The sequence below is a fragment of the Gorilla gorilla genome, chromosome 18 (assembly GCF_029281585.2).
Source record: "Gorilla gorilla gorilla isolate KB3781 chromosome 18, NHGRI_mGorGor1-v2.1_pri, whole genome shotgun sequence".
Classification (NCBI taxonomy): Eukaryota; Metazoa; Chordata; class Mammalia; order Primates; family Hominidae; genus Gorilla; species Gorilla gorilla.
In genome coordinates, this window is record NC_073242.2 from 79,954,200 (window position 1) to 79,980,617 (window position 26,418).

At 46.5% G+C, this 26,418-nt stretch overlaps 1 protein-coding gene across 2 annotated transcripts; it reads left to right on the forward strand.

Moving 5' to 3' along the window:
- Nucleotides 1-1,818: 1,818 nt before the first annotated feature.
- On the forward strand, nucleotides 1,819-23,193 carry LOC129527673 (uncharacterized). 2 transcript variants are annotated; one of them, XR_010131450.1, is made up of 6 exons: nucleotides 1,819-2,162; nucleotides 3,568-3,853; nucleotides 6,271-6,381; nucleotides 6,465-6,730; nucleotides 15,765-15,966; nucleotides 22,596-23,193. XR_010131450.1 is itself a non-coding variant. In XM_055366073.2 (3 exons), exons 1-3 carry the CDS (start codon nucleotides 11,020-11,022, stop codon nucleotides 22,619-22,621), a joined length of 456 nt encoding a protein of 151 aa, XP_055222048.2. In that variant the 5' UTR covers nucleotides 10,625-11,019; the 3' UTR covers nucleotides 22,622-23,193. The 2 variants fall into 2 exon arrangements, 1 of the variants encoding a protein (XP_055222048.2); XM_055366073.2 differs by lacking the exons at nucleotides 1,819-2,162; nucleotides 3,568-3,853; nucleotides 6,271-6,381; nucleotides 6,465-6,730 and adding an exon at nucleotides 10,625-11,247.
- The last annotated feature ends 3,225 nt before the right edge of the window (nucleotides 23,194-26,418 follow it).

The window sequence follows — 26,418 nt, forward strand, 5'->3', positions numbered from 1 at the left end:
TAGAAATTATTGTCATTGCTTTCTTATTTATTCCTGTCCTACAGACGAGAAGCTGAGACACAGAGAGTGAAGACTTCCAAGGTCATTCAGCCGATACGTGGCAGAGCCAAGATTTAAACCCAAGCAGCTGAACCTTCCTTCCCTCCCTAACCAATACTGTATTTATTAACTAGCATATGTCAGGCACAGGCCAAAGCAGATTACATTCTAGCTTAGGGACACCAAACAAAATCAGATAAGCAAATAAATATATATTATCAGTTATAGCAGGATATATAGTAGGATAGCAGGATGAGGAGGTGGACAGGAAGAGAGATGAGAGGAGGGTCTATTGTAAGGAGGATATACAGTGAAGAACTCAATAATCACGCGACATTTGAGCAGAGGCTTGAATGTAGTGAGAGGAACAGCTGCGTATTAGGCTGGTGCAAAAGTTGGAGCCTGATCCTCTAAGGCCTTCTAGAACAGGATAATCTCTTGGTATTTTATTCTAAATGTATTGGGAAGCCCTAGGAGGGTATTGAGCAGGACGTTGTGTCTCAGAAGATGGCATGAGAATATTCCCAATGATCTGGCTAAAAATCTGGTGTAGCTCACCCCATCAGTGCCCCGCCCATATCCCCTGGGCACTCACCTTTAGACCTGAAGGCTGCTTACTGCAAAGTCCAGCAGCTCTGCAGAGTGCGACAGAGGGGGACCCAGCTCCTTAGCTGCTCAGGTCTGAGATGGCTGCTCCACTCTGTCTCCCCAAAGTTCTCAGCAGGAGTAAGCTGCGCCCCACATGGAAGTCCTGTGCCTTCTCCATGGACAGAGCGCTTCCGCAACGTTTGCAGAGCTTGTCCTTCTCTCACTTCCACCTGCCCCTGGCTTTGGGCACCCATCAGGCAAGCGTGCTGCTCCCTCAAGACCTTTCCTCCCCTGCTCACCCCCATCTATTTGGCCCAAACACTGTTCTAATTTCCAGTTCCTTGAAGAGAGGTTCTGATTGGCTCATCTCGCTTGGAAGGCCCCGCCCCTTCTGCACAGTCCAATCAATGGTGCTGGGGGTGGAGCCTGGTGGTAGAAAGGGGCCTCTTCTGCCCTGTGGTTGGGGCCGACACTCAGAGGAGGCGGGGCCGGGGTTTCATCAGGTTCTGGGGTTCCGGGACCCCCATTTGCCCAGTTTACAAACTCCGCATCTGGTACTTTCACTGCGCCTGGCACAGAATGAGTGCTTAATACAAACCATAATTCAGATAATCCGAGTTCCTGCCTCTACTTCTCCATCTACTAGCTGGGTGACTTTGGGTAAATCGCCTGGGATCTCTGTCAGTTTCCTCTTACGTTAAGTGGGAACAAGGACTATATCCCTGAGGTTGGCAGGTGGAGGCATCTCATCAGGGATGTGAATCGGCATGAGCTCTCATGTACTAGGCATCTAGGAGAAGATGCTGATATTCATGTTGGGCTAATTATAACCATTAGTACTAGGGACTACCACCCCCGACCTAGGATAGCTCTGGAGCTGCCCTTTTTCTCCCCGCCCCCATCCACGCCCCTCCCCAATCCATGCTCTGCGCTGCTGTGCTGGGACCTTGCCTTCCAGTTAACGGGGGTATTGTCCCCGCCCTGCGGGAACAAGGCGAGCTCAGCTGGCCTTAGTCACAGGTCAATTGCTTCATACAAATCCGCAGGGATCCGCGGATGCTGTGACAAGGGGCGGGCGAGGGAGGGCTCCGCGTCAGGGGCAGACAGCTCCAGGTGCTGGAGGCTGCCGCGTGGAGAGGCCCGCCCAGCCAGGATGTGGGTTTTCCTGCGAATCGAATTACCCGGAACCCCAGAGCTCACCCCCTCTGAAGGAGAGCAGGTGCCTCCTGAGAGCAGGGCTTCTCTACCTTGGGGCACTATGAACATTCTGAGTGGGGTAAGTGTTTACTGTGGGAGGCCCTATTCATGGCAGGAGGTTTAGCAATCTCCCTGGCCTCTAGCCACTAGATGACAATAGCACCCCTGCCACCCCCACTGTGTAACAACCAAAAACGTCTCCAGACATTGCCAAATGCCCCCTGGGTCAGGGACTAGAGGGCAAAAGCAGCCCCAGTTGGGAGCCACTGCTTTAGAGAATGGAGCTTGGAGCTGATTTCTGGGACAAATCCCATGGGACAGCCAGGAAGTGCACCTGGGTAAGGCTGGAGGAGGGTATGAAAAAGGGGAGGGCTTAGGCCCTGACCAGAAAGCATCCCAGTGCCGGGTAGAGATGAGGACCCCAAGTAGTGCTAAGTGGCAGCACTGCAGATGCAGAGGGTTGGAGCATGGCTTCATGGGAGGTGGTGTTCCTGGAGGAGGTGAGAAGTAGGCTGGCCTCAGGCAAGGGGGTCTGGGGGTGCAGTGGAGGGGATACTCCAGGTGTTGGAAACAGCCTGAGCAAGGGCCCTGGGGGATGAAGTGAGCATGAGACCGTATGAAGATCGGACACAGGCTGGGATCTGTCAGGGCAGGGAATGGAAATAATATTAATAGCAATAAACTGTGACCTTGATTTTTGAGTACTGGCCATGTGCCACATTCTGTTCTGAGCAGGTTACTTGTGTCATTTCATTTAGTCCTCAAAAATCTCTACAAGGTAGATTTGATTATTATTCTCATCTTGCAAGTGAGGAAACCACGGCTCCAGATGTTTCGGGGTTCACCAGTGCACACAGCCTATAAAGGCAGGTTCACACTTCAAAGCCAGGCTATTGACCTTCTGGCTTCACTCCTTGCCCTCAGAGCCACACCCCTCTGGGTGGGCTTGGGAGGGTGAACACAGCAGCCTTCTCCTAATTCCCTGAAGGTGGGATCAGGGCTAATCCATCAAGTGAATGAATGAACACATGAATAAGTGAATGCACGAATAGAGGAAGACTCTGGTCTGCTGTGTGTCCTGCTCCTCAGGCAGAAATCACCTTCCCACCCTACTCTTGGCCCCACCCAGAACCCTCAGCTCTCTCCCTAGGTACTCTTTCACTTTGGAAACATTCACAGGGCTTGGAGCATGCTCTGGCATGAGTGCCCCACGAAATGTGGGTTTTCTTTGATCCCCTAGCTGGGTCATGTAGAAAGAAGAGAAAGAGAGAAAGATCTAGACACCAAGAACTTCTAAGTGATGTAAACACCAGAGCAGCCGCCGAGAGCGCTCACTGCTTGTGTTGGTCTCCTAGGGTTGCCACAACAAAATACCATAGCCTGGGTGGCTTAAGACAGAAATGCATTTTCTTAGAGTCCTGGAGGCTGGAAGTCTGAGAGAGAGGAATCAACAGGGGCAGTTTCCTCTGAGGCTTCTTTCCTAGGCTTGCAGATGGCACTCTTCTCACTGTGACCTCACATGGTCATCCCTCTGTCTGAGTGTCTGTGTCCTAATCTCCTTTTCTTTTAAGGACGCTTGTCAGATTGGATTAGCGCCCACCCCAATGACCTCATTTAACCTGAATTGTTTCTTTAAAGGGCTTATCTCCAAATACAGCCACCTTCTGAGGTCCTGGGGGTTAGGACTTCAACATACAAAGTATGAGGGTACAATTCGGTTCATAATGTTGGTTTATTTCGCAGGTGCCCTGAACGAGTGCCCAGATGCTTGTGAGGCCCAGATCTTGGGGTGTGCAGCCAGGAAGGGCTCTGCTAGCTTTCCCACCTCCCTTCTGACCTCTTCTGCCCCTCGCTGGACCCAGCCCATTGGCTTCAGGATGGGCCCCACGGGACATGCTTTCATGGAACCTGAGGAAAGAATGCACTTACAACAGCGCCGGGAGCACAGAGGCTTCCCACTACCCTTTCCGAGAAGCACGTCTATTTTCTCTAATTTATTCAGTGCCGCTGTGCGTGTGTGGCCTCTCAGGTGCAGAGTGATTTCAGCTAACATGCACCATGCCTGCCACCTACCTGTACTGGAGATTTCAGCCTGATGCCTCCCTTGGGTCTCCAGGGAACTTTCTGATTCAAATTCCATTTGACGCAGATTCTGAAAGTGTGCCTTGCGAGGGCCCTGGCCTACCATCCTCATTATACTCAGAAGCTCAGAAGTAGCAGTGGCAGGGGCACCCTGGAAGCCCCGGGGGTCTCATTAGGTGACAGATGCCACCACAGGCCTCTGCCATTTGCCAAGCTTCCTATTACAAGCCACCTGGGAACATTCACTCAGGGCTTTTTCAGACAGAGCTGCACATCTGACACTATCTTGAGTCTGTGCCTCTGGGGACCCCGTCTGTACTCAGTTTCCCTATCTGCAAAATGAAAAACATAATACTTATTTCTCAGGGATGAATAGAGATAATTCAGTGTGTTTTTCAAATTTCAGTGTGTTGCCTGCGCCCTCATGAGTTTTACTATGACCACATGCCACCTGTACCATTATGTTTATTTTATTTTTTAGAGATGGAAGGTCTCATTCTGTTGCCCAGGCTGTAGTGCAGTGGTGCTATCCGTAGTTCACTGCATCCTCAAACTCCCGGGCTCAAGGGATCCTCTCACCTTAGTCTCTAGTACTACAGGTACACACTACCAAACTTGGCTGACTTCTTTATTTATATAGAGATGAGGTCTCGCTATGTTGCCTAGGCAGCTCTGGAACTCCTGGCCTCAAGCCATACTCCCATCTTGGCCTCCCAAACTGTTGGGATTACAGACATAAGCCACCACACCCACCTTCATTATTTATTTAATTAATATTTCCTTAAATGAATCCATGTTGAAAGACTTGAGCTGATCTATTTCAAAAGGAAATTTTTATATTATTAGCATTAGAGGAAAATTGATATCACTTGTCACAAATGCAAAGCAATAAGAAAAGACAAAGAAGACGACGTCATAACTGTTTATCTGTGTACCAACTAAACTCATGATGAAGAGCCGTGCTGTGCCTCCTGTGCTTTCGGAAGCACATGAATATAAAGGATGCCTAGGGTCTGGCACATAGTAAGAACTCAATGAATGATCACTGCTATGAAGGAAATGAGGCCAATGTGGTGTCTGCCCTTGGAAACATTTCTCTGAGTTGGTCAAGGGGAACAATTTTGCTCCAAGAAACTGTCATATTTATTCTTCTCTGATAATTAGAGCTCCACAATTTATCATGGTGGTAAGTTGCAAAAATGGCAACAACCGTCACTCTTCCCAATAAGAAGTGATGTCCATTTCCTGCCCCTAAAATCTGGTCTGGCCTTGTGACTTGCTTCAGCCAATGGAACATAGCAGGAGTGCAGGTATACCAGTTCTAAGCCTAGAGGAAGAGGCTTTCCAAGGGGCCTGACAGCTTCTGCTTTCTCGGGCCCCTGCTATCACCATGTGAACAAGCCTGGGCTGGCCTGCTGCTAGATGAGAACCTGCTGTTTCCCAAGAGGTGTCTGCTGCTTCACTCTTGCCCCCTGGAGTGGCATCTAAAAGGTGCAGGTCAGATGAACCTGTCTTCTGCCAGGGCTCCCGGCTTAGCCAAGGAAAAGCGCAAGTCCCTGACCGTATCCTGCAAAATTCCACATCTGGGAACTCAGGCATATCAGGCCTGGTCTCCTTTTCTTCTTCCTTTTAAAATAACAAATATATTGACATGCCCCTTATTACACCATGCTGAAATGAAATTCATAGGCAATATCACCTATCTATAGACACAATTTACATAAATCCATGTAAGCCACATAATGCCCTAATTGTATTCTAGAGGAGAATTAAAAGGAAACTAATTTATAATAAAATAATAGTTATCTCAGCATGTAAATATTCCAGGCCATGTAGAACCCAGCCAAGGTGTCCCAGTTAAGGCCATCTCAGAGCAGCCAACACCCAGCACCCAGCAGCCTGCCATCGGTCTCCAGATGCACGCATGAGCCCAACCAAGATCAGCCAATCATGCCTCAGACCAGCAGAACTGTGCAGCCCAGCCTGAGATTTGTGAGGAGTGACAAACGGTGTTTTCAGCTTCTAGATGTTGGGGAGATTTGTTATGCAGCAACAGCTGGCCTTCCCATTTTGTCTTATTTGTTGCGATGGTGCCCAGTCACAGCAGCTCCATTTGTGCTAGAATTATTTCTCTGTTTCCTCTTTCTAATTGTCTTCCCTTCCTTTTTCACTCCTTTGCGTGTGTTTTTGAAAGACACCTCAAGTATCTTTGGAAAGGAGCTGGATATAGATAATAAATTGAAAATCGAACTGAGAGTTGGTCTGAGAGTCCCTGCCATTCTTGAGGCTAGCCTGTGGGGACACGAGGAAACATGGAAGATGGACAGCGGTGCTTTTGGTGACAAGGGGATCTTTTCTCTGCAGTGCCCACTTTGTTCACCTCTGCTCACTGGGGGAGCCAGGACACGGATCCAGGTTTTCTGACTCCAGGTCTCAGGCTTGCTCCATAGCGCCACCTGCTGGTGACGGCAATCGGTGTGGCGGGATGGGCTGGGGGAGGCGGGATGGGGGTTTGCTCCTGGCATTACCACTGTGCTGTTTCTGTTTGCTGGGCACAGGTGGGCACCCAAATCAACACTCAGATTTCCTCATCTCAGAAGTTGTCCACTTCTTCTCCGACCTCCACGGTAACTCGGAACCACACCGTAGAGTTATCCCTGTGTCCTCTTTCTCGGAAGTTCCACATCCAACCCCTCAGCAGGTCTCAGCGGCACTCTCACAACCTCCTCTGCTCTGTTCCTGTTTCTCTTGGGTGGCCGAATGTTTCCTAAGGGGTGTCTGCTGCTTCACGCTTGCCCCCTGGAGTGGCATCTAAAAGGTGCAGGTCAGATGAACCTGTCTTCTGCCAGGGCTCCCGGCTTAGCCAAGGAAAAGCGCAAGTCCCTGACCGTATCCTGCAAAATTCCACATCTGGGAACTCAGGCATATCAGGCCTGGTCTCCTTTTCTTCTTCCTTTTAAAATAACAAATACATTGACATGCCCCTTATTACACCATGCTGAAATGAAATTCATAGGCAATATCACCTATCTATAGACACAATTTACATAAATCCATGTAAGCCACATAATGCCCTAATTGTATTCTAGAGGAGAATTAAAAGGAAACTAATTTATAATAAAATAATAGTTATCTCAGCATGTAAATATTCCAGCCCAACTCTTCTGAAAAACACAATGAAGGTGTCAAAGCCCCCTCTGCAGGTAGACTTTCTAAGAATGGGACACGACAAATACAGTTTGGCGCCCACTCAGTGATTCAAACTCCATGAAGGGCATGGCTTTCACTGATGGGGTCCTCATGAAGGTGATCAGCTCCTGATAAAGCCCCCAGAATAACAGAGCATAACCTCTGCTTGATCCACACACAAGCAGCAGCCCCAGAAATCTCAGTGTTTAATGAAATTGAGCAAAACATGAACACAAAACCAAAAATAACCCCACATTCCTTTGGGTTAAGTGTGAAATCAAGTTAGGTTCCAGGCTCCAAATTCTATCTAGGTTTTTTACCTGCCTTGATATATGGTGGATAATTCTTTGTGTGAGGAGCTGTCCACACATCACGAAGGTTCTAGCATGTGGGCCTCTACCCACTAAATGCCATTAACACCCCCAATCTTTGTGATGACCAAAAACAGGCCTACAAATTTATAACCTTCCCACCATTCACCTATAATCTGGCTGTTCTGGATTCCACCCCAACTTCTTTCCTGCTATATTCCTCCTCACCTTCTGCATTCCAGCCCTACTGGCCTCCTTACCTATGAGTTTGTCTGGGAGAAGAATGTTCTAGGCAGAGGGAATATTCAGTGCAAATGTCCTGGGGTGGAAATGTGCCTGTCTTGGTCCAAGAACAGTAAAGAAGCCAGTGTGGCCTTAGCAGGGTGAGTGAAGGGTAGAGAAGTCAGAGATGAAATTAGAGGCAGCAGGGCCCAGAATGAGGGACCTGCGAGGTCGTTAAAGGGACTGACATTTTAAATTCAAATTGATGGCTTATTTTGAAATGTCAGGAGATTTTGCAAAACTGAGCCTGCATTTCTGCATAGCAACCATTGGTGAGGCTTGTTCCCTGTGGCAGGGGTGTCCCCTCTTCAATTTGCCACAAGCCCCACCCATCCCTATTGCCTCATACATCCACCTGCTTTGCTCATGTACATTGCCTGTCTGCCCCATAGGGATTTGAGGTTACAAAGTCTCCCCACAGGGGAAAGGGTGTGGGGAAAGATAGTGAATATGGCTGTGGAGGTAGAAGGCAGTTTTCCCCCTTCCCTCCTCTGGGGAGCACAAGCCCAGGCTTCTCTGGGAAGGGACTCTGGGAGGTTGTGGGTGAGGTCTCCTCTCTGACACTGCTCTGCATGCTCCACTCCCAGGCCACCTGCTGAGAAAGCATCTCTGCAGGGGAGGCCAAGGCAAGGGCACCCATGGGGACGCCTCGAGGAAATAGTGAAAATATTTTCCTAGGGAAAGCCAACACTGCCATTTGTTTTAGTTGCTTAAATTATATGTGTTATTTATTTTTTAAGTGGTCTGTCATTATTGGTGAATGGGGAAGCCACCCGGCCTCACAATGCAACCAAAATTTTAGATATTGCTATGTAGTTATTAACGAATGAGCTTTTCATCTTTGGAAAATGTGCTGTGCATGAAGCCCAAGGGGCTGGGTTTCTTGTTATTGGGTAATTATAGACCATGAGGAGGGGGTGGCCTGGGTCTTCAGCAGCAGGCAGGGTGGGACTTTTCAGGCTCTCTGCATGGTGGCTCAGCCATCCATTCGTATATTTATTCAAACATGCACATTGGGCGCCTACTGTGTATGAGGTGCTGCTCCAGATACTGAGAGCAATGATATTAATATAAAGAATAAAGCCACCACTTTCATCATGCTTACTGTGTGCCAGGCACTGTTCTGAGTGCTGTACCTATATTAACTCATTTCATTATCCAAACAACCCAGCAGGTAGCATTTTCCCCATTTTACAGATGTGGAAACTGAGGCAGAGAGAGACAGGAACAAGAGACACAGGCTTCATGTATGCATAAGAAATTTCCATGCAATGGAGAAAAATCCAGCAGAATTATATGACAGAGAGGGCCTGGAAGGGGCCACCTGCAGATAGGGTGGTCAGGGAAGGCCTCCCTGGGGGAGGTGGTGGGGAGAAGGAGACAACTATGGAGAGATGTTAGTGCTACCCGTGGCGAATCCCTATGGGTCTGCAGAACCTCAATTCTTGCCTCCTCAGAAGAAAAAATCCCACCGAGTAGGCATAAGACAGAAGGAGAGACCGAGGCAAGTCTTTAGAGCAGGAATGAACGTTTATTAAAAAGTTTTAGAGTGGGAACAGAATGAAGGCAAACATATTTGGAAGAGGGCCAAGTGGGCAACTTGAAAGACAAGTGCCCTGTTTGACCTTTGAATTGGGGTCTTATATGTGGGCATACTTCTGGGGTTGGGCTTCTCTTCTCCCCTGATTCTTCCATTGGGGTGGGCTGTCTGCATGCACAGCAGCCTGCCAGCGCTTGGGAGGGGAGCATGCACAGTATATTTACTGAAGTTGTACGTGTGCTTACTTGAGGCGTTCTTCCCTTACCAGTCAAATGTCCCTGGAAGGTCATATACCAAGTAAACGCTGCCATTTTGCCTCTTAGCGTGCATGCTTGAGTCCACTTGCCCAACTCCTGGGATCTTATCAGGAAGCTGCTGATCACCAGTTTCAGGTGTTTTCAGCTATTGGGAGACTGCTTTTCTCTGGCGCTGGCTGCGACCAGTTATTACTTCAGAGAAACAGAAAGAAGGAAGCTGGGGCCGAGGGAATGTGGTTTTGCTGTAAAAATCTGACTGCACTCAGAGCCTGGGGCTTTCTAACAGGCATGTGATGGTCCTGGGTGGGGGGCCTTGGCTGCTAAGCTGGAGGCCGGGGTCAGGGCATGGCTGGGAATAGCGGTCTCTCAGGGTGCAGAGAGGACACTCAGGCACTTGAGTTGACCCTCCCTTGTGGGTGGCTGGACAAGGAGGTGCTGCTGGCCTCAGGCAGGGTTTCTCAAGGCAGAATTAAGGGCCACCTCCCCCATCCCCCACTCCCACCCTCTCCACTTAGGAATTCCCCGTGGTGTTTTTTTTTTTTTTTAACATATGCAGATTTACGGGCTTCACCAGATCCTTCTAATGCTAAATATTAATGGCATTTGCAGTCTGGAGCGGAGGAGCTGGGTGGGGGCACTGGGAGCTGAACGCATCCCTGGACACGGCTGTCTCACTGGAGGGGGCTGAGTTCTGCAGAGAGAACCCTAAATGCAGAACCAGGGCCGAGGGGCACAAGTTCTAGGAAGAAATTTTAATTCAAGTTACTCAAGGATTTTGTAAAGGCTGGAGCTGTCCAAAAGCTGGAAGACGTGGACTCTAGGGTCAGGCAGACCAGATTGAGTCTTTGCTTGACCACTCTTGGTTGTCAGACCAAGGGACTTAACTTCCTGTTGCCTGAGCTTTCTCAGCAATAGAATGGGGACAAACACAGCAGCCACTCATAAGAGTGAAATGAGTTAACACATGGACAGTGCCTAGAACACTGCACACAGTAAGTGCTCAATAAATGTCAGCTGAAGTCATCAGCACATTCTTATTACTGGCAATAGAAGGACTTGCCTTTACAGGCAGATCAACCTCTTGTGAGGACGGAAGCAGACTCTAATGCCCCTTGTTGCTGATTCAAGGGGCCTCTGGAAGACCCTTCCACCCTAAAGTGATATTTCCAACTGTCTGCTATTGCCCCGGGCTAAAATGGCAATGGCTTTTGCTTCCCTGCTCTGGGGTCTCTCTGGGATGCTGTAGAAAACTGGGAGAATAAACAGATCCAGCCTGGCCACAAGGGACTCTCTCACCATCAGATGCCATTAGCCAACGGAGTGTCCTTCCCCATCACTTGGGCATCACAAAGTCACCAGAATTCTTAACGCCTTTGAGAAAGGGTGTGCCATGCCGGTTGGTAGTGTGACTTGTACTGGATCCAAGTCTCTCTCTGGAGGAAGCTGGGCCCAGGGACTTTGCTCACTGCCAGAGAACATTTCAGCCTTTCCTCTGAGACTGAGTTCTTTCTGCTGAGAGCCTGTGGAGGCTGAGATGGCCAGGTGGGGAGTGATGATTGATGATGGTGATGATGATGATGATGATGATGATGATGATGATGATGGTGACGGTAAAGATGAAAAAGAAGAGAAAATCATAAAGATGGCAACCATTACTATTGTTCTTTCTCACTCCGCTGAGCACTCACAACGTATCGGACACAGCATTCAGGGTGCTTCCCCATTCATTATCCCAGCTAATCCTTGCAGCAACCTTTATGAGGTACGTGCTGTCGTCTCTACTTTATTTAAGAGAGAAAATGAGGCTGGTGGAGTTGAAGCTCCATGTTCAAGGCTACCAGGCAAGCAGGAGGTGGAGCTGGGTTAGAGCCCAGTTCTGGGCATCCATGCCCTTAACCGCTAAGCCATGCTGTCTGAATGTAGCCACCCCAGCAGCCTTGGCCCAGTGGGCCGGTAAGGCTGGCTTGTTGAGAAAGGGACACTGGTATAGGGCATACCCTTGGTGTCAATGGGGTGAGTTTGAGAGATGGGACCCTTGAGGACTGAGGAATGTGAAAGGCAAGACTTTTTAGCAGAAGCTGCCTCTAAGGAGAGGCCTCCTTCATCACCCTGCTCAGACTGCACTCCACCCTTGGCATTCCACACTCCCTTGGTGTTGCAAGACAAGGCAATGATAACCACTCGATTTCTACTGAAATCACTTGTTTTTTCCCCCTTCCCAACTGGGCTCTCCCCTGAGACCCAGGTGTTAATGAAATCAAACAAATGAAAATGGGTAAATTATTGCAAAGCTGTGAACACCTCTGCAGGGCCACGCCTCACTAGTTTCCAATACCACCTCATTCCGGAGGCTGCCGGAGGAGCTGAAGCAATTTTGTCCCATGGGTGAGGTGGTGGAAGGAAGGGACAAAAGAGACAAGATATTGCAATCAGAAGGTCGCTGACCCAGGCTTTTGTATAATTATAGAATTTCATTTCGGGCCAACTGGATGGACGACTGAACTTGTTGGCAAATTAGTGGTGAAAAATAAAGCAATTTTTAGCGTCCTTGAAAGAGTTGCCACTCCAGTGGAGTGTCAGGGCCCCAGAGTCGGGGAGGAAGGGATGGATGGAGAAGAGGGGCCTAGGTTGGAAGCAGCTAATCATTTGAACTCATGAGGTAGAGACGTTTTAGTTGGGGATCTGGGTGAACATGCCCCTTGCTGCCCAAGGGGATGATCCTGACTACCTTTGGGGTGTGTCTTCAGGGTAGAAGGTGCTGAGACATGAATCTGGCCTGAACTGCGCTCTTCCTAGAATGATTCTCCAAGAATCAGGTGTGGAGATTTTTCTTTTTTCTAAGTAGTGTCCAGACCAGTCTGACATATAACCCTGGCTTTGCCTTGACATGACCAAGGACAAGCCTCTTAGTCTTTCTGAACCTCAGTTTTAATTATTTTGTTAAAATGGAGAACAGGAACATTCACCACATGAGATTAGCCCAGTTGATTATAGATGAGAAAGTACTTTACACATTAAAATGAAATATGGTTTTGCTCGATATTATTCTTTCCACGCTTTTATTATGAACATTGCTTTTTATTTTTAGCAAATAGATTTGGCCTCTTGCCTTATCACCAATTACCTTTATTATTATTATTGTTGTTGCTATATCTGCCCATGCATCCACTCTATAATTATTTTGTTGACACTTTTTTTTAGATTGTCTTACTTTTGCAATTTTCACTTAAATACCCCTTCTAGCTTTATGTTAAGCCAAAATATACATGAACATACTGGTTTCTTTTTCTTTCTTTCTTTCTTTCTTTCTTTCTTTCTTTCTTTCTCTTTCTTTCTTTCTTTCCTCCTTCCTTCCTTCCTTCCTTCCTTTCTTTCTTTCTTTCTTTCTTTCTTTCTTTCTTTCTTTCTTTCTTTCTTTCTTTCTTTCTTTCTTTTTTTCTGAGACAGAGTCTCTCTCTGTTGCTCAGGCTGGAGTGCAATGGTGTAGTCTTGGCTCACCACAACAACCTCTGCCTCCTGGATTCAAGGGATTCTCCTGCCTCAGCCTCCCAGGTAGCTGGGATTATGGGCATCCACCACCACACCTGGCTAATTTTTTGTATTTTTAGTAGAGACGAGGTTTCACCGTGTTGGCCAGTCAGGTCTCGAACTCCTGACCTCTGGTGATCAGTTCGCCTTGGCCTCCCAAAGTGCTGAGATTACAGGTGTGAGCCACCGTGCCCAGTTCACAGTCTGGATTATTAATGACCCTATTTCAGATCAAAAGTTCCCGAGGATTGGAGAGAGGGACAAGACTTGCCTGAAGACATACAGTCAGGCAGTGGTAGAGCCAGGACTCGAACTCAGAATCCTGTGACCCCCAAAATGCTGTGTCCTCTCCATGAATGGACCAGACCACAGAGGCTGGGAAGTGGTGTCATTACTCTCTTCCTCTCCCCATAATTAACCAGTTGGGGAAGGTGAGATAAACCAAAGCTGAACTAGGTACCCACAAGGGTTTACATTAGCCTTAGCCCATTCAGGGTTTTCCACTCATATCACACAGAGCTTTTGTGTGTTGGTGAGCCAGGCCAGGTGAGCCTTGAGAAGTGATGTGGTTCTTGATGTTTCAGGGGAAGTCAAGAGGGAAATTGTGATGTCTTTGAATTTTAGGACAAGATGGGGGGAAACTGCAGCTGGATTTATATATAGGCTCTCCAGTGGGGCCATATGTGGGCATCTAGGGATAAGTGGGGGCAGGAAGATCACCTGCCGTTAGCCCATTGATAATTTGATCACAGATAGGTACCTCTGGGAGGCTCCCAAAATAATTGGAGACATAAGAGCATTCCCAGGAAGAGAACTAAAGAGCACCCCTGCTCTCTAGAAACTGGGAGCAGAGGGAAATCATGGGATGGTTAGAGAATAGTATGAGATGGCATGTGAGAAAGTAACAGAAGATGTTACAAGATCCTAGGAGCAGTTGGCATTTTGAGGAAGGAGAGACTGGGACATTGGGGTAACCTGGGATGGCTGCCTGGAGGAGGTGAGACTTTATCAGGGATTTGGGAGGAGAGTACATTAGCCAGAACGTTTAGCTACAAAGATCAGAAAGTGCATCTTGACCTGGTTAAAGCAAAGTTAAAAAAAGAAAAAAAAGAAAAAAAAACCTTATGTTTTGTTTTGTTTGTGGCTCATATAAACAGAACGCTCAGGGTGAAGCCTATGAACCCAGGTGCTACAAAACTGTGGTCCACGCTGTGGCCGTGTGTTCATTTCTTAGCTCTGCCTCCCCTGGGTTGGGGTGGTTATTTAGCAGCTTGCTACATGGGGCTGTAAAGATGCCCCTGGCAACTCCAATTTTCAAGGTCCTTGTATCCTGTGTCTCAAAGCGTACCTGCAGGATTTTAATATATGGAGGTGGCCACGGGATGACACAAAGGGGTCAATGGCATTGAAATAAGACCTTTATTACTGAACAGCTCATGAGAGAAGGGGCATACTACACCACAAGAGGCCTCAGAGAGAAGCATCAGTTTTGGTCAGGAGGCAGAGGGAGTGGGGGGAAGCCTCTGCCAGAGCCTTTATTAGGGTTTCCTCAGGCAAGGCAAGGCATTGGGTATGGGTGTGGGGGGTAGTTAGTTTAGAATTGGCTATTCTGAATAAATCTGTCAGGCTTTGGGGCATAGGGACTTGTGTCCAGTGGTCTGGTACTTGAGCTTGGGTTGATTTGGGGCAGGAGAAATATTGCCTTGGGGCATGAGAGTTGAATAAAGGAGGTGTTTAGGGGTATGGATTCAGGGTTGGTTGGTTTGCATATGAAAGGTGTATAGTCAGGTGGAGTTTATTATCTCTAGGAATCAGCTAGTCCTGGGAGAGGCAGTTTCTCTCCAGTTAGAGAGGCCACAAATGCCAGAGCATCAATACTATAGAAAATAAGCAAATATTGTTAATACAATTGGCCCAATGAGTGGATGCCCAATAGATGAATACAGACTCTAAGAAAACACAGGACATCCTGCGAGCATCTTTTTCTTCCTAGCATTGATGGGATGGAGTCCTGTGATTGGTCAGTCCTGAGAGACGCACCTACCCCGGGAAGGCCAGGCCAACCTCGTTGGGAACACAGGAACATGTTACTGCAATGGTTGGAGGGATGATGATGATGATGCTTGGCTGAAAACCCTGTGTCTAGGGGAGAGAAAGGATTCTGCTGTGGTGGGCTGAGGGCAGGGGCATTTCAGACATAGGAGGAAGAGGCAGGACAGAGATGTTAGCCATTTATGAAACAGTCTTCATACATTACTGTCTTCAAACTATCTTGCCTGCTCCTTCCCTTGTCAATATCTCAGATGGATGGGTTAGCTTTCCTGTTAACTTCTGTAATTGACTCATTTTCAGGTATTAAAATGTCCAGCCTAGTTTCTATCAAATCCAGTCTTGCAGTCTTTTCCAGTCTTCTTCCTTCCTCTTGTCTCAGATTGACTTGAGCTGGAATCCTGGAGGAGGGGAGGTTGGGGAACTGGGACTGTCTGGCATCTTCCTCCCTCCTTGCCCTCTTATCTGCTGCTGTGGGTGTTCTGTCCCCTGTGTGTGAGCCCTGAGGTGAGAGGACAGATGTTATCCTGGATAGGCTGTTACAAGGCATCAATTCTATTAGGGAGTGGCATCTTCTGTTGGCTTTCATGGGGCATCATGGTTTTCTCAGGAAGGATCTCTGTGTGACACTATTTCTGGGTATGGGTTGCCTGTTCTCTGGCTGACCTCATGGGACCTTTCTCTTGCTCCCCTTTCTTGCAGGATACCCTACAACTAACAGGCATGATGCCATCAAGACATCTTGAGCCTGGCTACCTCCCGTGGCCTGTATTTTATCCACAGGAAACTCGCGCAGTCTCACTACAGCAAATTGAGGTTGTATGGGGTGCCTGCTGCTGCCTCTCTCCTCACCTTTCCACAGAGGGCTGCCCCAGCCTGACTCCCACTTCCAGAGTTTCTCCAGGTAAGAAATGGGTGTGAATCTCTGTACATATATGCTGTGGTGGGCATGCACCTCTCCTTGCTGTCATATTCCATGGGGTGAAAGTCACAGTTAGCACCTGTGACTTTCTTCCTGTGGGCTCTGCTCAATGTACCAGGGGAGCTGACATGCCTGGGAATAGGAGTCTGTGGATAAATACCCCAGCTTCCTTGCCTTTATTTGGGACACAGTGTGTGCATGATAGTCATCAATGGGTTTGAGCTCCAGTTGCCCACAATGGTCCCTTCTCATTAATGCATGCTGTATTGGCTTCCTTTCCATCCCTCTCTCATTTTCCTACTTCCCTCTCAGTACTTCCTGGAATATTTCTCAAACTACTGTACTTGAGTCTTTAGCACAGGGTCTGATTCCAGGGGGAACCCAGCCTAAGACATGTGTCCTTAAGCTCTCAAGTACACACTCCCAGGATGGTTCTTATCTCATCTCATCCTATCCTAGTTGAGGGTGGAATGGGGCTCCCAGACTCCGCAGCTCGGCAAGCCACCAGCCATGGGTATCAGGCTGGTCCCTGAAGCTAATCTCTTGAGCAACCTCCCAGGCTTGGTGGCTGCTGTGCTTTCCATGCCTTGTCCCTTTCTGTACCTCTTCCTGAGTCACAGTGCTCTCTGCCCAGGGTGACAACTCTCAAAGCTGACTATCTTTTTACTTCCCCATATTTCTCTCAAACATTTACTCCTCTCCTTATATAGATTGGAGTGGGTGATGGGGATACTCTTAGGTCTTAGTGGGTGACCTGTTAGGCCACCTCTTAAGAAGTCTGAGGGGGTGTGTCCTGCAGCTCCTCTATAGAATATGGGGCACTTATCACTTATCTTATGACAAATTTAGCTCAGGGACTTAGTCAGAGAGAAAAGTCCCACTCACCAGCTTGTTTCAAAATACAGTTGATGCACATACACCTACCCTGAGACCCCGCAATTCTACTCCTTCATATGCACCCAACAGAAATGTGCTCATATGTTCACCAACAGACACATACAAGAAGGCTTATGGCAGTGCTATTGGTGTTATCACAAAACTGGAAAAAAAGCCAATGCCCATAAACTGTAAAAGAGATTATTATATTGTGATATAATCATACGGTGGGTTACTACTCAGCAATGAGAATTCATGAACTACCACCTCATGTAAAACCATGGATGAAACACACAAACATGGTTGAGGCAAAGAAGCCAGACACAAAGGCATATATACTGCGTGATTCCACTTATAAAGAGTTCAAAGTCAAACAAAATTTACCTGTGATGTAGAAGTCAGGCTTGTGCTTATCTTTAGAAGGGAGTCATTGACTGGGAGGTACCATGAGATGAGCTTCTGGAGAGCTGACCATGTTTCATTTCTTGACCTGGGTGATGGATGTCTGGGTGTGTTTACTTCATGCAAATTAATCCATCAATACACTCAGGATTTATGCATCTTTATTACATATGGCATGCTTCAATTTCTGTATTAATATATGAATACCAGGCCAGTATAAACCTGCTGGGAGCATGCTAAGCCTGACAAGAGGAGAAAGAGGCCTCATTCTGAGGGAGTTGCATGAATGAGCAAGTAAGTACTGTCAGGAGGCAAGAGAGTACCTCTGGGATAGGATTTCTGCAGTGTTTGATCAAAAGGTCCAGAACATATAACTGAACAAGTAAGAATTCATTGAATTGACATCACTCTCTTGGAATGTAAGATTTAATACCCTTGCAAAGGCCTGAGGAGATGGGACAAACTCACTCCTAAAGAAGCTTCTCGAAGCCTAGAGAAGGCAATGGCCCATACTGAGATGAAGTAGAAATAGCTGATTTTTCCCAGCAGGAGGAAAAAACCTGAGGGAAAGGGACATGCAGTATATGATGCCAGAAGGCCCATAGAGGGTATGTTCCATTGGAAGACCCAGAGGACACACCATTCACCAATAACATTAGGAGTGCACTGGTGAGAAGCACACCAGTCTCCCAAGTAACTCATTGTTGGCTCTCCTCTGCAGATTAAGGCTGCTGATAGGAGAGACAGATGCAGAACTGGACCATTAGGAAGATGATGACTTCCTAATATATCAGAAGCCAGAGGGCTACAATTATCATAAAGACTGGCAAGGTCAGAAGGGCTGCAATGGTGGCTTGAACTGAGAGCATGGATAACAGAGCCTGGTGTCCTTAGAGGCAAAATATTTAGGCAGCCAATAAGGCTGCTGCCTAACATTTACAAACAGAAGGCAAATATGGAGGAACAGAGGTGGAGAACTTCTGCTTTCAGCCAAGATGGAGTAGCAAGTTTCAGATTTGCTCTTATTCCTGAAACAACCAAAAATACACAAAATAAGTGAAACATTAGTTTTCTATACATGAAAATTTAGGCAATGAAGAGGAATAACCTTTCAGAAATGGGAATCAAATGAAGGGAGCCCTATGAGTGCCACATCTTATTACCTTGAGAGATTTTCCAGTTTATGGCACAGAAAGGGGAAACTCAGGTAGACTCTCGAGTTTAGAAGGCAGAGTTCAAAGTTGGGAGAGAAAAAGGCAGTTAGAGTTTGTAGGATGGTACACTGGAGAAGAGAATGCTGCACAGGGGGATAACTCTAGAGGTCTACAGAAGGATTCCCTCAAGTATTCAGAAAAGAACTGATAAATACCTATGTGTCAGGAAACTGACTAGGGCTAGGGATAGAACCATCCGAAACGATTGTAAGGAATAGCACTCCATACTCACACAGGGCTGGAAATAGTGCTTGTTTCCATTAGCCATAAGGGAAAACCTAAAGATTCATGAGGCATTGGTTAGAATACACAGAAGCATCTTGACTCAGTTGTGTGGAATAATTTGCTGTAGATTGGACATTGTTCTGGTTCTGCCTAATGAATCTTAAAAGCAAGACCCTGAAGGATCAAACTGTTTCTGCATAACTGAACTGTATCCAAAACAAAGCTCAAGAATATTTTTAGGAATTAAAAAATCCAGCATACACCAAAGTGAAATCCACAATGCTTGGCATTCAATAAAATATTACTAGGCATGAAAAAAAGCATTAAAATATCTCCCATAATAAGGAGAAAAATCAGGCAAATAAAATTGACCAAAACTGACACAGAAGTTAGAATTAGCAGACATTAGTTAATATTTAATCATTAGTATTGTACATATTTTAAAAGTTAAGTAGTGATATGCAATAGAAAAAATGATCCAAATTGAACTTCTAAGTCTCATAGTACAATATGTGAGATAAAAAATACACTGCATGAGATCAATGGTATATTAGATACTGCAGAAAAAAAGATTAGTGACTTGAAGACATAGCAATAGAATCTATCTGAGCTGAAATACACAGAAAAAAGGCAACAAGAACAAAAACAAACAGAGCATCAGTGAACTGTGGGACAACTTTATGTGACCTCTTATATGTAGAGTACTCAAAGGAGAGGAGAGAGAAGTATGGATAAAAATTTTAAAAAGTAATGGCTAAAATATTTCCCAAATTTGATAAAAACTATAAACCCATGGATTCAAGAAATTCCACAAAATTGAAGCACAGGAAACATGAAGAAATCCATAACAAGGCAGATCATAATCAAACTACTCAAAACTGGTTGTAAAAGAAAGTCTTAAAAGCAGCCAGAGGGGAGAGAAAAAGAGTCTTGGTATACACAGATAAAGACAATGGTGACAGAAGATTTCTTGTTGGAAACAATGCAAATGGGAAGATAGTGGAGCAATATTTTTTAAAAGCAAAGGAAAAAACATATCAACTTAGAATTCTATACCCAGAAAAAATATCTTTCAAAGGAAGGAGAAGTGGCTCAAGTTGAGAATATGTAGAGATTCCTGGACAGAGGCCAATAGCCTGGCTGCCTGGTCAGAGTCCTGGAAGGAAAAGGATGAAAGGATTGGAGACACGGAGGTCTGAGGTTGAGACATATGGATGGACATATGGACATTGGTGTGAACTCTGAAGATTTTTTTTTATCACATATTAACTCTGACAAGAAGCTATCCACCACAGAAGAGGCACTGAATAAGAAGACAAAATGACTCAGCCAGTTGACTTTAATCACCCTTCATCATTGGCCACCCCAGAACTGGCAGAATGGACAAATGAATAGAATGGTCATGATTGTAGAGACAAAGGTTAGTATGGGTCTCATTATGAATTTCCACTAAGGAAAGACAATGTAGCTACTGCTGCCACTGAATACCTAACTTGCCAGCACCATGGACCAATACTGAGCCTCTAGATCTGGCAGATCTGGCACTATTCCTCAAGGAGACCACTGAGCCACTTGATAGCAAGTTGACTACATTGGGCCCCTTCTATTCTAGAAGGACCAGTGGCTCAACATTATAGGATAGATACCTATTACAGGTATAGTTCTGCCTTTCTGCCTGCAGAGTCTCAGCCGGCACAACTATTCAGGGATTTGTAGAATTCTTGATTCACAGACATGGAATCCCACACAATGTAGCATCTGTCTAGGGAACCCATTTTATAGTGAAGAAGGTGTAAAATTGAGTCAGTGACCACAGGGTCTACTGGTTATATCGCATACCATATCATCCAGAAAGAGCTGGCCTCATATAATGCTAGAATGGCCTTCCAAATGCACAAGTAAGTGCCAGCTTGGAGGCAAGGCCATCAGATGCCATCTTTCAGAATGCAATACATGCATTCTATCAGAGATCCCTGGGTCCCAGTTAGGAAAAGTACATGGACTCAGGAACCAAGGAATGGAAACATCCCTTAACATTATTCCCACTGACCCTGCAGGGAACTTTATACTTTCCATCCTCCCAACTGTGGACTCTGCTGGGATTAAAGATTTTGGTTCCCAAAGAGGATATACTCTTGCCAGGGACACAGCAAGAATACCATTGAATTACAAAACTACCACTGCTACAAGGGTGCTTTAAATACTTTGCATCCAGGGGCAGCAGGTAAGAGAGGAGTCACCATCATGGCAGAGATAATTGATCCTATCATCAGGAAGCGATAGAGCTGCTAGTACACAATGGAGATGAAGAGGAATATGTGTGGAACTTGGTATTCCCTTTCCCCTTTGTAACTGTGAAGGAACACATGCAGAAAACACAACGTAAGAAATGCATGATAAGGCTGGTTATGGTGGCTCACACCTGTAATCCCAGCACTTTGAGAGGCCAAGATGGGCAGATCGCTTGAGCCCAGGAATTCAAGACCAGCATGGGCAACATGGCAAAACCCCGTTTCTACAAAAAATACAAAAATTAGCCAGGCATGGTTCACCTGTAATCCCAGTTACTTGGGATTTGTTGCTTGGATGCATCTGTAATCCCAGTTACTTGGGAGGCTGAGGTGGGAGGATGGCTTTAGCTGGGAGGCAGAGTTTGCAGCGAGCCGAGATCACGCCATAGCACTCCAGCCTGGGTGAGAGAGCAAGACTCTGTCTCAAAATTGTACCTAAATTGGTACACCTTCTCTGCCCAACTCTCCTAAACACCTTCCCTTCTATATTTCTTCACTGTGGGGTTCTATTTTCCCTTTCATGGATCTGATCCTAATTAGTGATTGTTTTATATTTCCGTGTGTATGTGTGTGTGTGTATGTGTGTGTGTGTGTGGTCCTGCTCCTTCGAAATGTGAAGTTTGTGTGGACAGGATGCTTTGAAGGATACCTGCATTGTTTACTGCTGTGCCCATGGTACCTGGCACATGACAGGCATTCATAGTTCCCATGGGCCTCTCTTTCTGAGGGGACACTTAGAAGAAGGGAGGTGGCAGGATGAGCTACAACATCCATTGCTCCATTGATCTCAGGACCACAAATGGTACCCATCTTCTTCCTCTTCCACTGTCTTTCCTAAATTCCTCCCACCTTCTCCAGGTCTTGATGACTTGTTGGTGGTGTGATACCTGTTAAATGAATGTTCAATAAATGGTGGGAAAATTGAGGAAGCACACATTAAACATATAACAATGCTTTGAAAAAACCCAAGTGCTCTACTTTCCAGAAGTGCCCACTCAGTGATCTGGTAGTATTTCCAGCCTCAATCACCAAGACTTTCCCTGTGGCTGTTTGGAGCATGGGCCCAGGCCCCAGCATGGGGAGGCACCAGCTGGGAGGATGCTGAAGCCTCCTGGCTGCATTTCACCAGAGGCCAGATACACATTCATAAGGTTGAGGTGATGAGCCATCCTCTTGCTGGAGTGGGTACTTTAGGAACATTACCCCTTGAAAAGCATCTCCCTGGGATAAATGCTGAACAGGGTGTTTATCTTCAGAATGCGAAATGTATGAAGTGCTGTAATTAAACCAGCAGGGGTGGGGATGGAGCGCTAGCTCCAAACAGTTTCTTTGAAGATGAAAGTCATTAGATTTCAATGAAAATCTAGGATGCAGCATCCCACTGACACAAGAATATTTAACCTACATCCTAGAGCGGGGCAAGCAATTGATAGTATGATTGATAATAACTTGATTGCAGTAATTGCGAAGGGGAATTTGAAAATGGTTAGATTAGCAGGAAGCAGGCAATGAGTTGATGGTATCTTTGTGGAGCCAAATTTTCCTAGAATGTTGAATGTTGAAGTTTCTCCACGTTCTTTTTTTTTTTTTTTTTTTTTTTCAGCCAGGAGAATCCTGAAATCTCTATAAATAAGCAATCCAGGAGCCAGAGAATCATGGGATCTCATATAAACAAATCATCCAGGAAAAACACAGCCAGAGTCTCCGTTTGGTAAACCTCCGTGACTGGGGATCCCCTGCCACCCAGAAAGCAGTATTGCCTGCCATGCATGTCATCACTGATTTTTACTGCTGCAGCAGACTCCGTCAGACCTGCCTGCTTCTTCAGCGAATTGTTCAGTGCACACCACCAGCTACCTGCTGTAAGCATTCACACTCCTCTACCTGCCTGGCAGCATTTCTCAGCTGAACACAGGCCAGGCCAGAAGTGCCAGGGATTTAATGCCCTTAGAAGCAGCTCTCTACCAATGACAAATGGAGCTGGTGGACACATTCTCAGCTTCCTCACCTCTCAGGTGGAACAGCCCTGAGATGTGCTCTATGCAATCTCCCACAAGTCCCCAGCAGGCTCAAGCTCCCATTGTCCAACCCTGGTAACCTGCTCATTGACACCCCTGTCTTGCCTTCCCTTCCTGGCCTCACTTTCTCTCTCTCTTACTGTTGCCTCCTGAGATCGCATCCAAAATAAATGACCTCACCCAGATCTGTGTCTCAGAGTCTGCCTCTGGGGGAACTCAAAGTAAGATAACTGTCGAGTGTTTTCAAGGGTGAGACGCAAACCATGGACAAGTGGTTCAGCTGGGCCACTGGCCAGTCAGAAAGGGCTGCTAACTGCAGTACCAGGCCTTACCTCCTGACCTGTGCATGGCCATGGGAGGGTGGGGATGCGTGAGGAAGTTATCTCCTGACTTGCATCACTGCAGAGGGCTGGAAGTGCCGGAGACTATGGTTAGGCACCAGGGGAGGCCCTCAGGGTTTCAGGGCAGTGGTAATGAACCAATAAGCACAGAATTATTTCAATATTTTGTCTGATGGAGCTATGCCAATGATTGTTGTTTATCAATTCTGAATAAATTTGAAATTTATAAAAATTATTTCAGTCACTTCTGGGGTCAGGGAAGTAATAGAAGTGAATGAAGCAGGCTAAGTGTAAGAAAAATCAAGCAGCTGACCCAGTGTGGTGACTTACGCCTGTAATCCCAGCATTTTGGGAGGCCTAGGCAGGTGGATCACTTGAGGTCAGGAGTTCGAGACCAGCCTGGCCAACATGGCAAAACCCCGTCTCTACTAAAAATACAAAAATTATCTGGGCATGGTCGTGGGCGCCTGTAATCCCAGCAGTGAACCAAGATCATTCCACTGCACTCCAGCCTGGGTGACAAAGCAAGACTGTGTCAAAAATAAAGAAAGAAAGAAAGAAAGAAAGAAAGAAAGAAAGGAGGGAGGGAGGGAGGGAGGGAAGGCAGGCAGGCAGGCAGGCAGGAAGGAAGGAAGGAAGGGAAAGAGAGAAAGAAATAAGAGGAAAGAAAGAAAGAATGAGAAAGAAAGAAAGAAAGAAAGAAAGAAAGAAAGAAAGAAAGAAAGAAAGAAATCATGCACCCACAGGGACACATGGATATTTATTTTTCCATTTGATTGGCAGGGGTAGAGAAACACAGCAGCCAGCACAAGCTCGCTGACAAATGTCAGCGATGGCAGGGTGTTGGGAGACAACAGGGTGGAGACAGGAGTGTCCTTGCCTTTCTTAAATGGGCGACCATGTCTCACTCCAATCAGTTGTTACCTTGTGGGATATGGGCCTAGTGGTGCCAGCTTTCTAACAGACTTAGAAATTTTAGATTCTTGGCCAAGCATGGTGGCTCACGCTTGTAATCCCAGCACTTTGGGAAGCTGAGGCAGGCGGATCACGAGGTCAGGAGATCGAGACCATCCTGTCTAATATGGTGAAACCCCGTCTCTACTACAAATACAAAAAATTAGCCGGGCGTGGTGGCAGGCGCCTGTAGTTCCAGCTACTTGGGAGACTGAGGCAGGAGAATCACTTGAACCCAGGAGGCAGAGGTTGCAGTGAGCCGAGATCACACCACTGCACTCCAGCCTGGGTGACAGAGTGAGACTTCATCTCAAAATAATTAATTAATTAAAAAAAAGAAAGTTTGGATTCTTATATGACATTCTTCAGTTTCAAATAATTTAAAACCACTATGTGAGCCAAATGAAACATAAGTGTGTGCTGGTCCAATGAGCAGGCTGCCAGTTGGTGACCTCTGTCTTAAAGAGTGGATTTGAATTCAAAATTGCCTCCCATTAACTGGCATCCCCCACTGGGTGGTGTTGCTGACCTTGCCTCTGTCTCTACCCTCCTCTCACTGAGCTTCCTCCTAAGTTGCTTGCATCTGATCCCTTGCACTTTTGTACGTGGAGACACCGAATGCAAAGGGCTGAAGCCCGGCTGGGACCTGCCTTCCTTGGTTATCTGTTCCTAACCAGATATACTGCAGGACCTCTCTGCACATGGAGAGAGTTCTGTCCAGGAGGCCTGAGTGGAGACTTTCTGAAAATGATGCTACTGAGGGAGGAGGGGCTGAAGATGGGTCTGGATTCGTGGTTGAGGGAGCTATGGAGTTTAGCTTGGAGAAGACTCTGTGTGTGTGTGTGCATTATGTGTGTGCAGGTGTGTATATGCATGTGTGTGTGTGCCTGTGTATGTGGTGTTGGAGGCGGAAGAGTGGCAGAGGAAAGCAGGCAGATAGCTGAGAGTTACCTTCATATGTCTAAAAGGAGAAGAAGGCACAAAGGAGAAGAAGGCACCTTTCTTCCTACAACTCAAAACTAAGATTAAAAGTAGAAGACAGAAGGTCAAGCTTGCTGGTTTTTTTTTTCTTTTTTTCCCATTGCACAAATTCTCAAAAGCTTAGTTGAGAGTGACAGATTTGCAACTCAGGCTGACCTAAGCAGTAAAGGGAGATTACTGGTTTATGTTACGACAGGGGAAGATGGACTTCAGGGATTGCTGGATACAGGTGCTCAATTATATTAGCATTTTCTCTCTCTCTCCCTCAGTCCCTTCATCTCTCTGCTCTATTTTCCTCTGGACCAGCTCCATTTTCAGGCAGGTTCTCCCCTTTTGGTGATAAGACAACTGCAAGTATCTCTGGATACATATCATCACAACTTTCATTGCTTCCCTAATGGCTCAAGAAGTCTCAAGTAAATCTACCCATAAGTCAATCCTAGAGCTAGGGGGAATGGAATGTGCCAATCAGGTGGGCTTAGAGCATGCACGCATCCCTGGAGCTAGTGGAGGTGGGCTTAGCTCCACCAAACTACATGAATTGAGAATAGGGAGGGATGGTTTGGAAAGGAAAAGCAGAATGCCTTTGCCAGAGGAAGAAGAAGAAGGCATGGCCAATAGTATGGCAGAAACCACCAAAATCTACTAGATCCATCATGAAAAATCAAGTGACATTACAGAAACCCTGAAAGAGGAGAGACAAAAATATTCATCTCTAACCTTATCACTGGAACTCAACTATAGGTAATGTTTTAAATTGAATTTTGCCCCCCAACAGCTTTACACGTCTAATGTATTTTAAATTTATGTGTAAACATAGTAACACACATTTGCTATCTTGCTTGTTTTCCAACCCCGAGTCTTTTTTTCCCGAGTTGCTAAAGATTCCTCATTGACATCATTCTTTATTTATTTAGAGGCAAGGTCTTGCTCTGTCACCCAGGCTAACGTGCAGTGGCACAATCACAACTCACTGCAGCCTCAAATTCCAAGTGACCCTCCTGCCTCAGTCTCCCAAATATCTGGGACTACGGGCGTGTGCCACCACTCCCAGTTAATTTTTCTATTTTTTATATAGGTGGGGTCTAGTTATGTTGCCCAGGCTGGTCTCAAACTCCCAGCATCAAGTGAT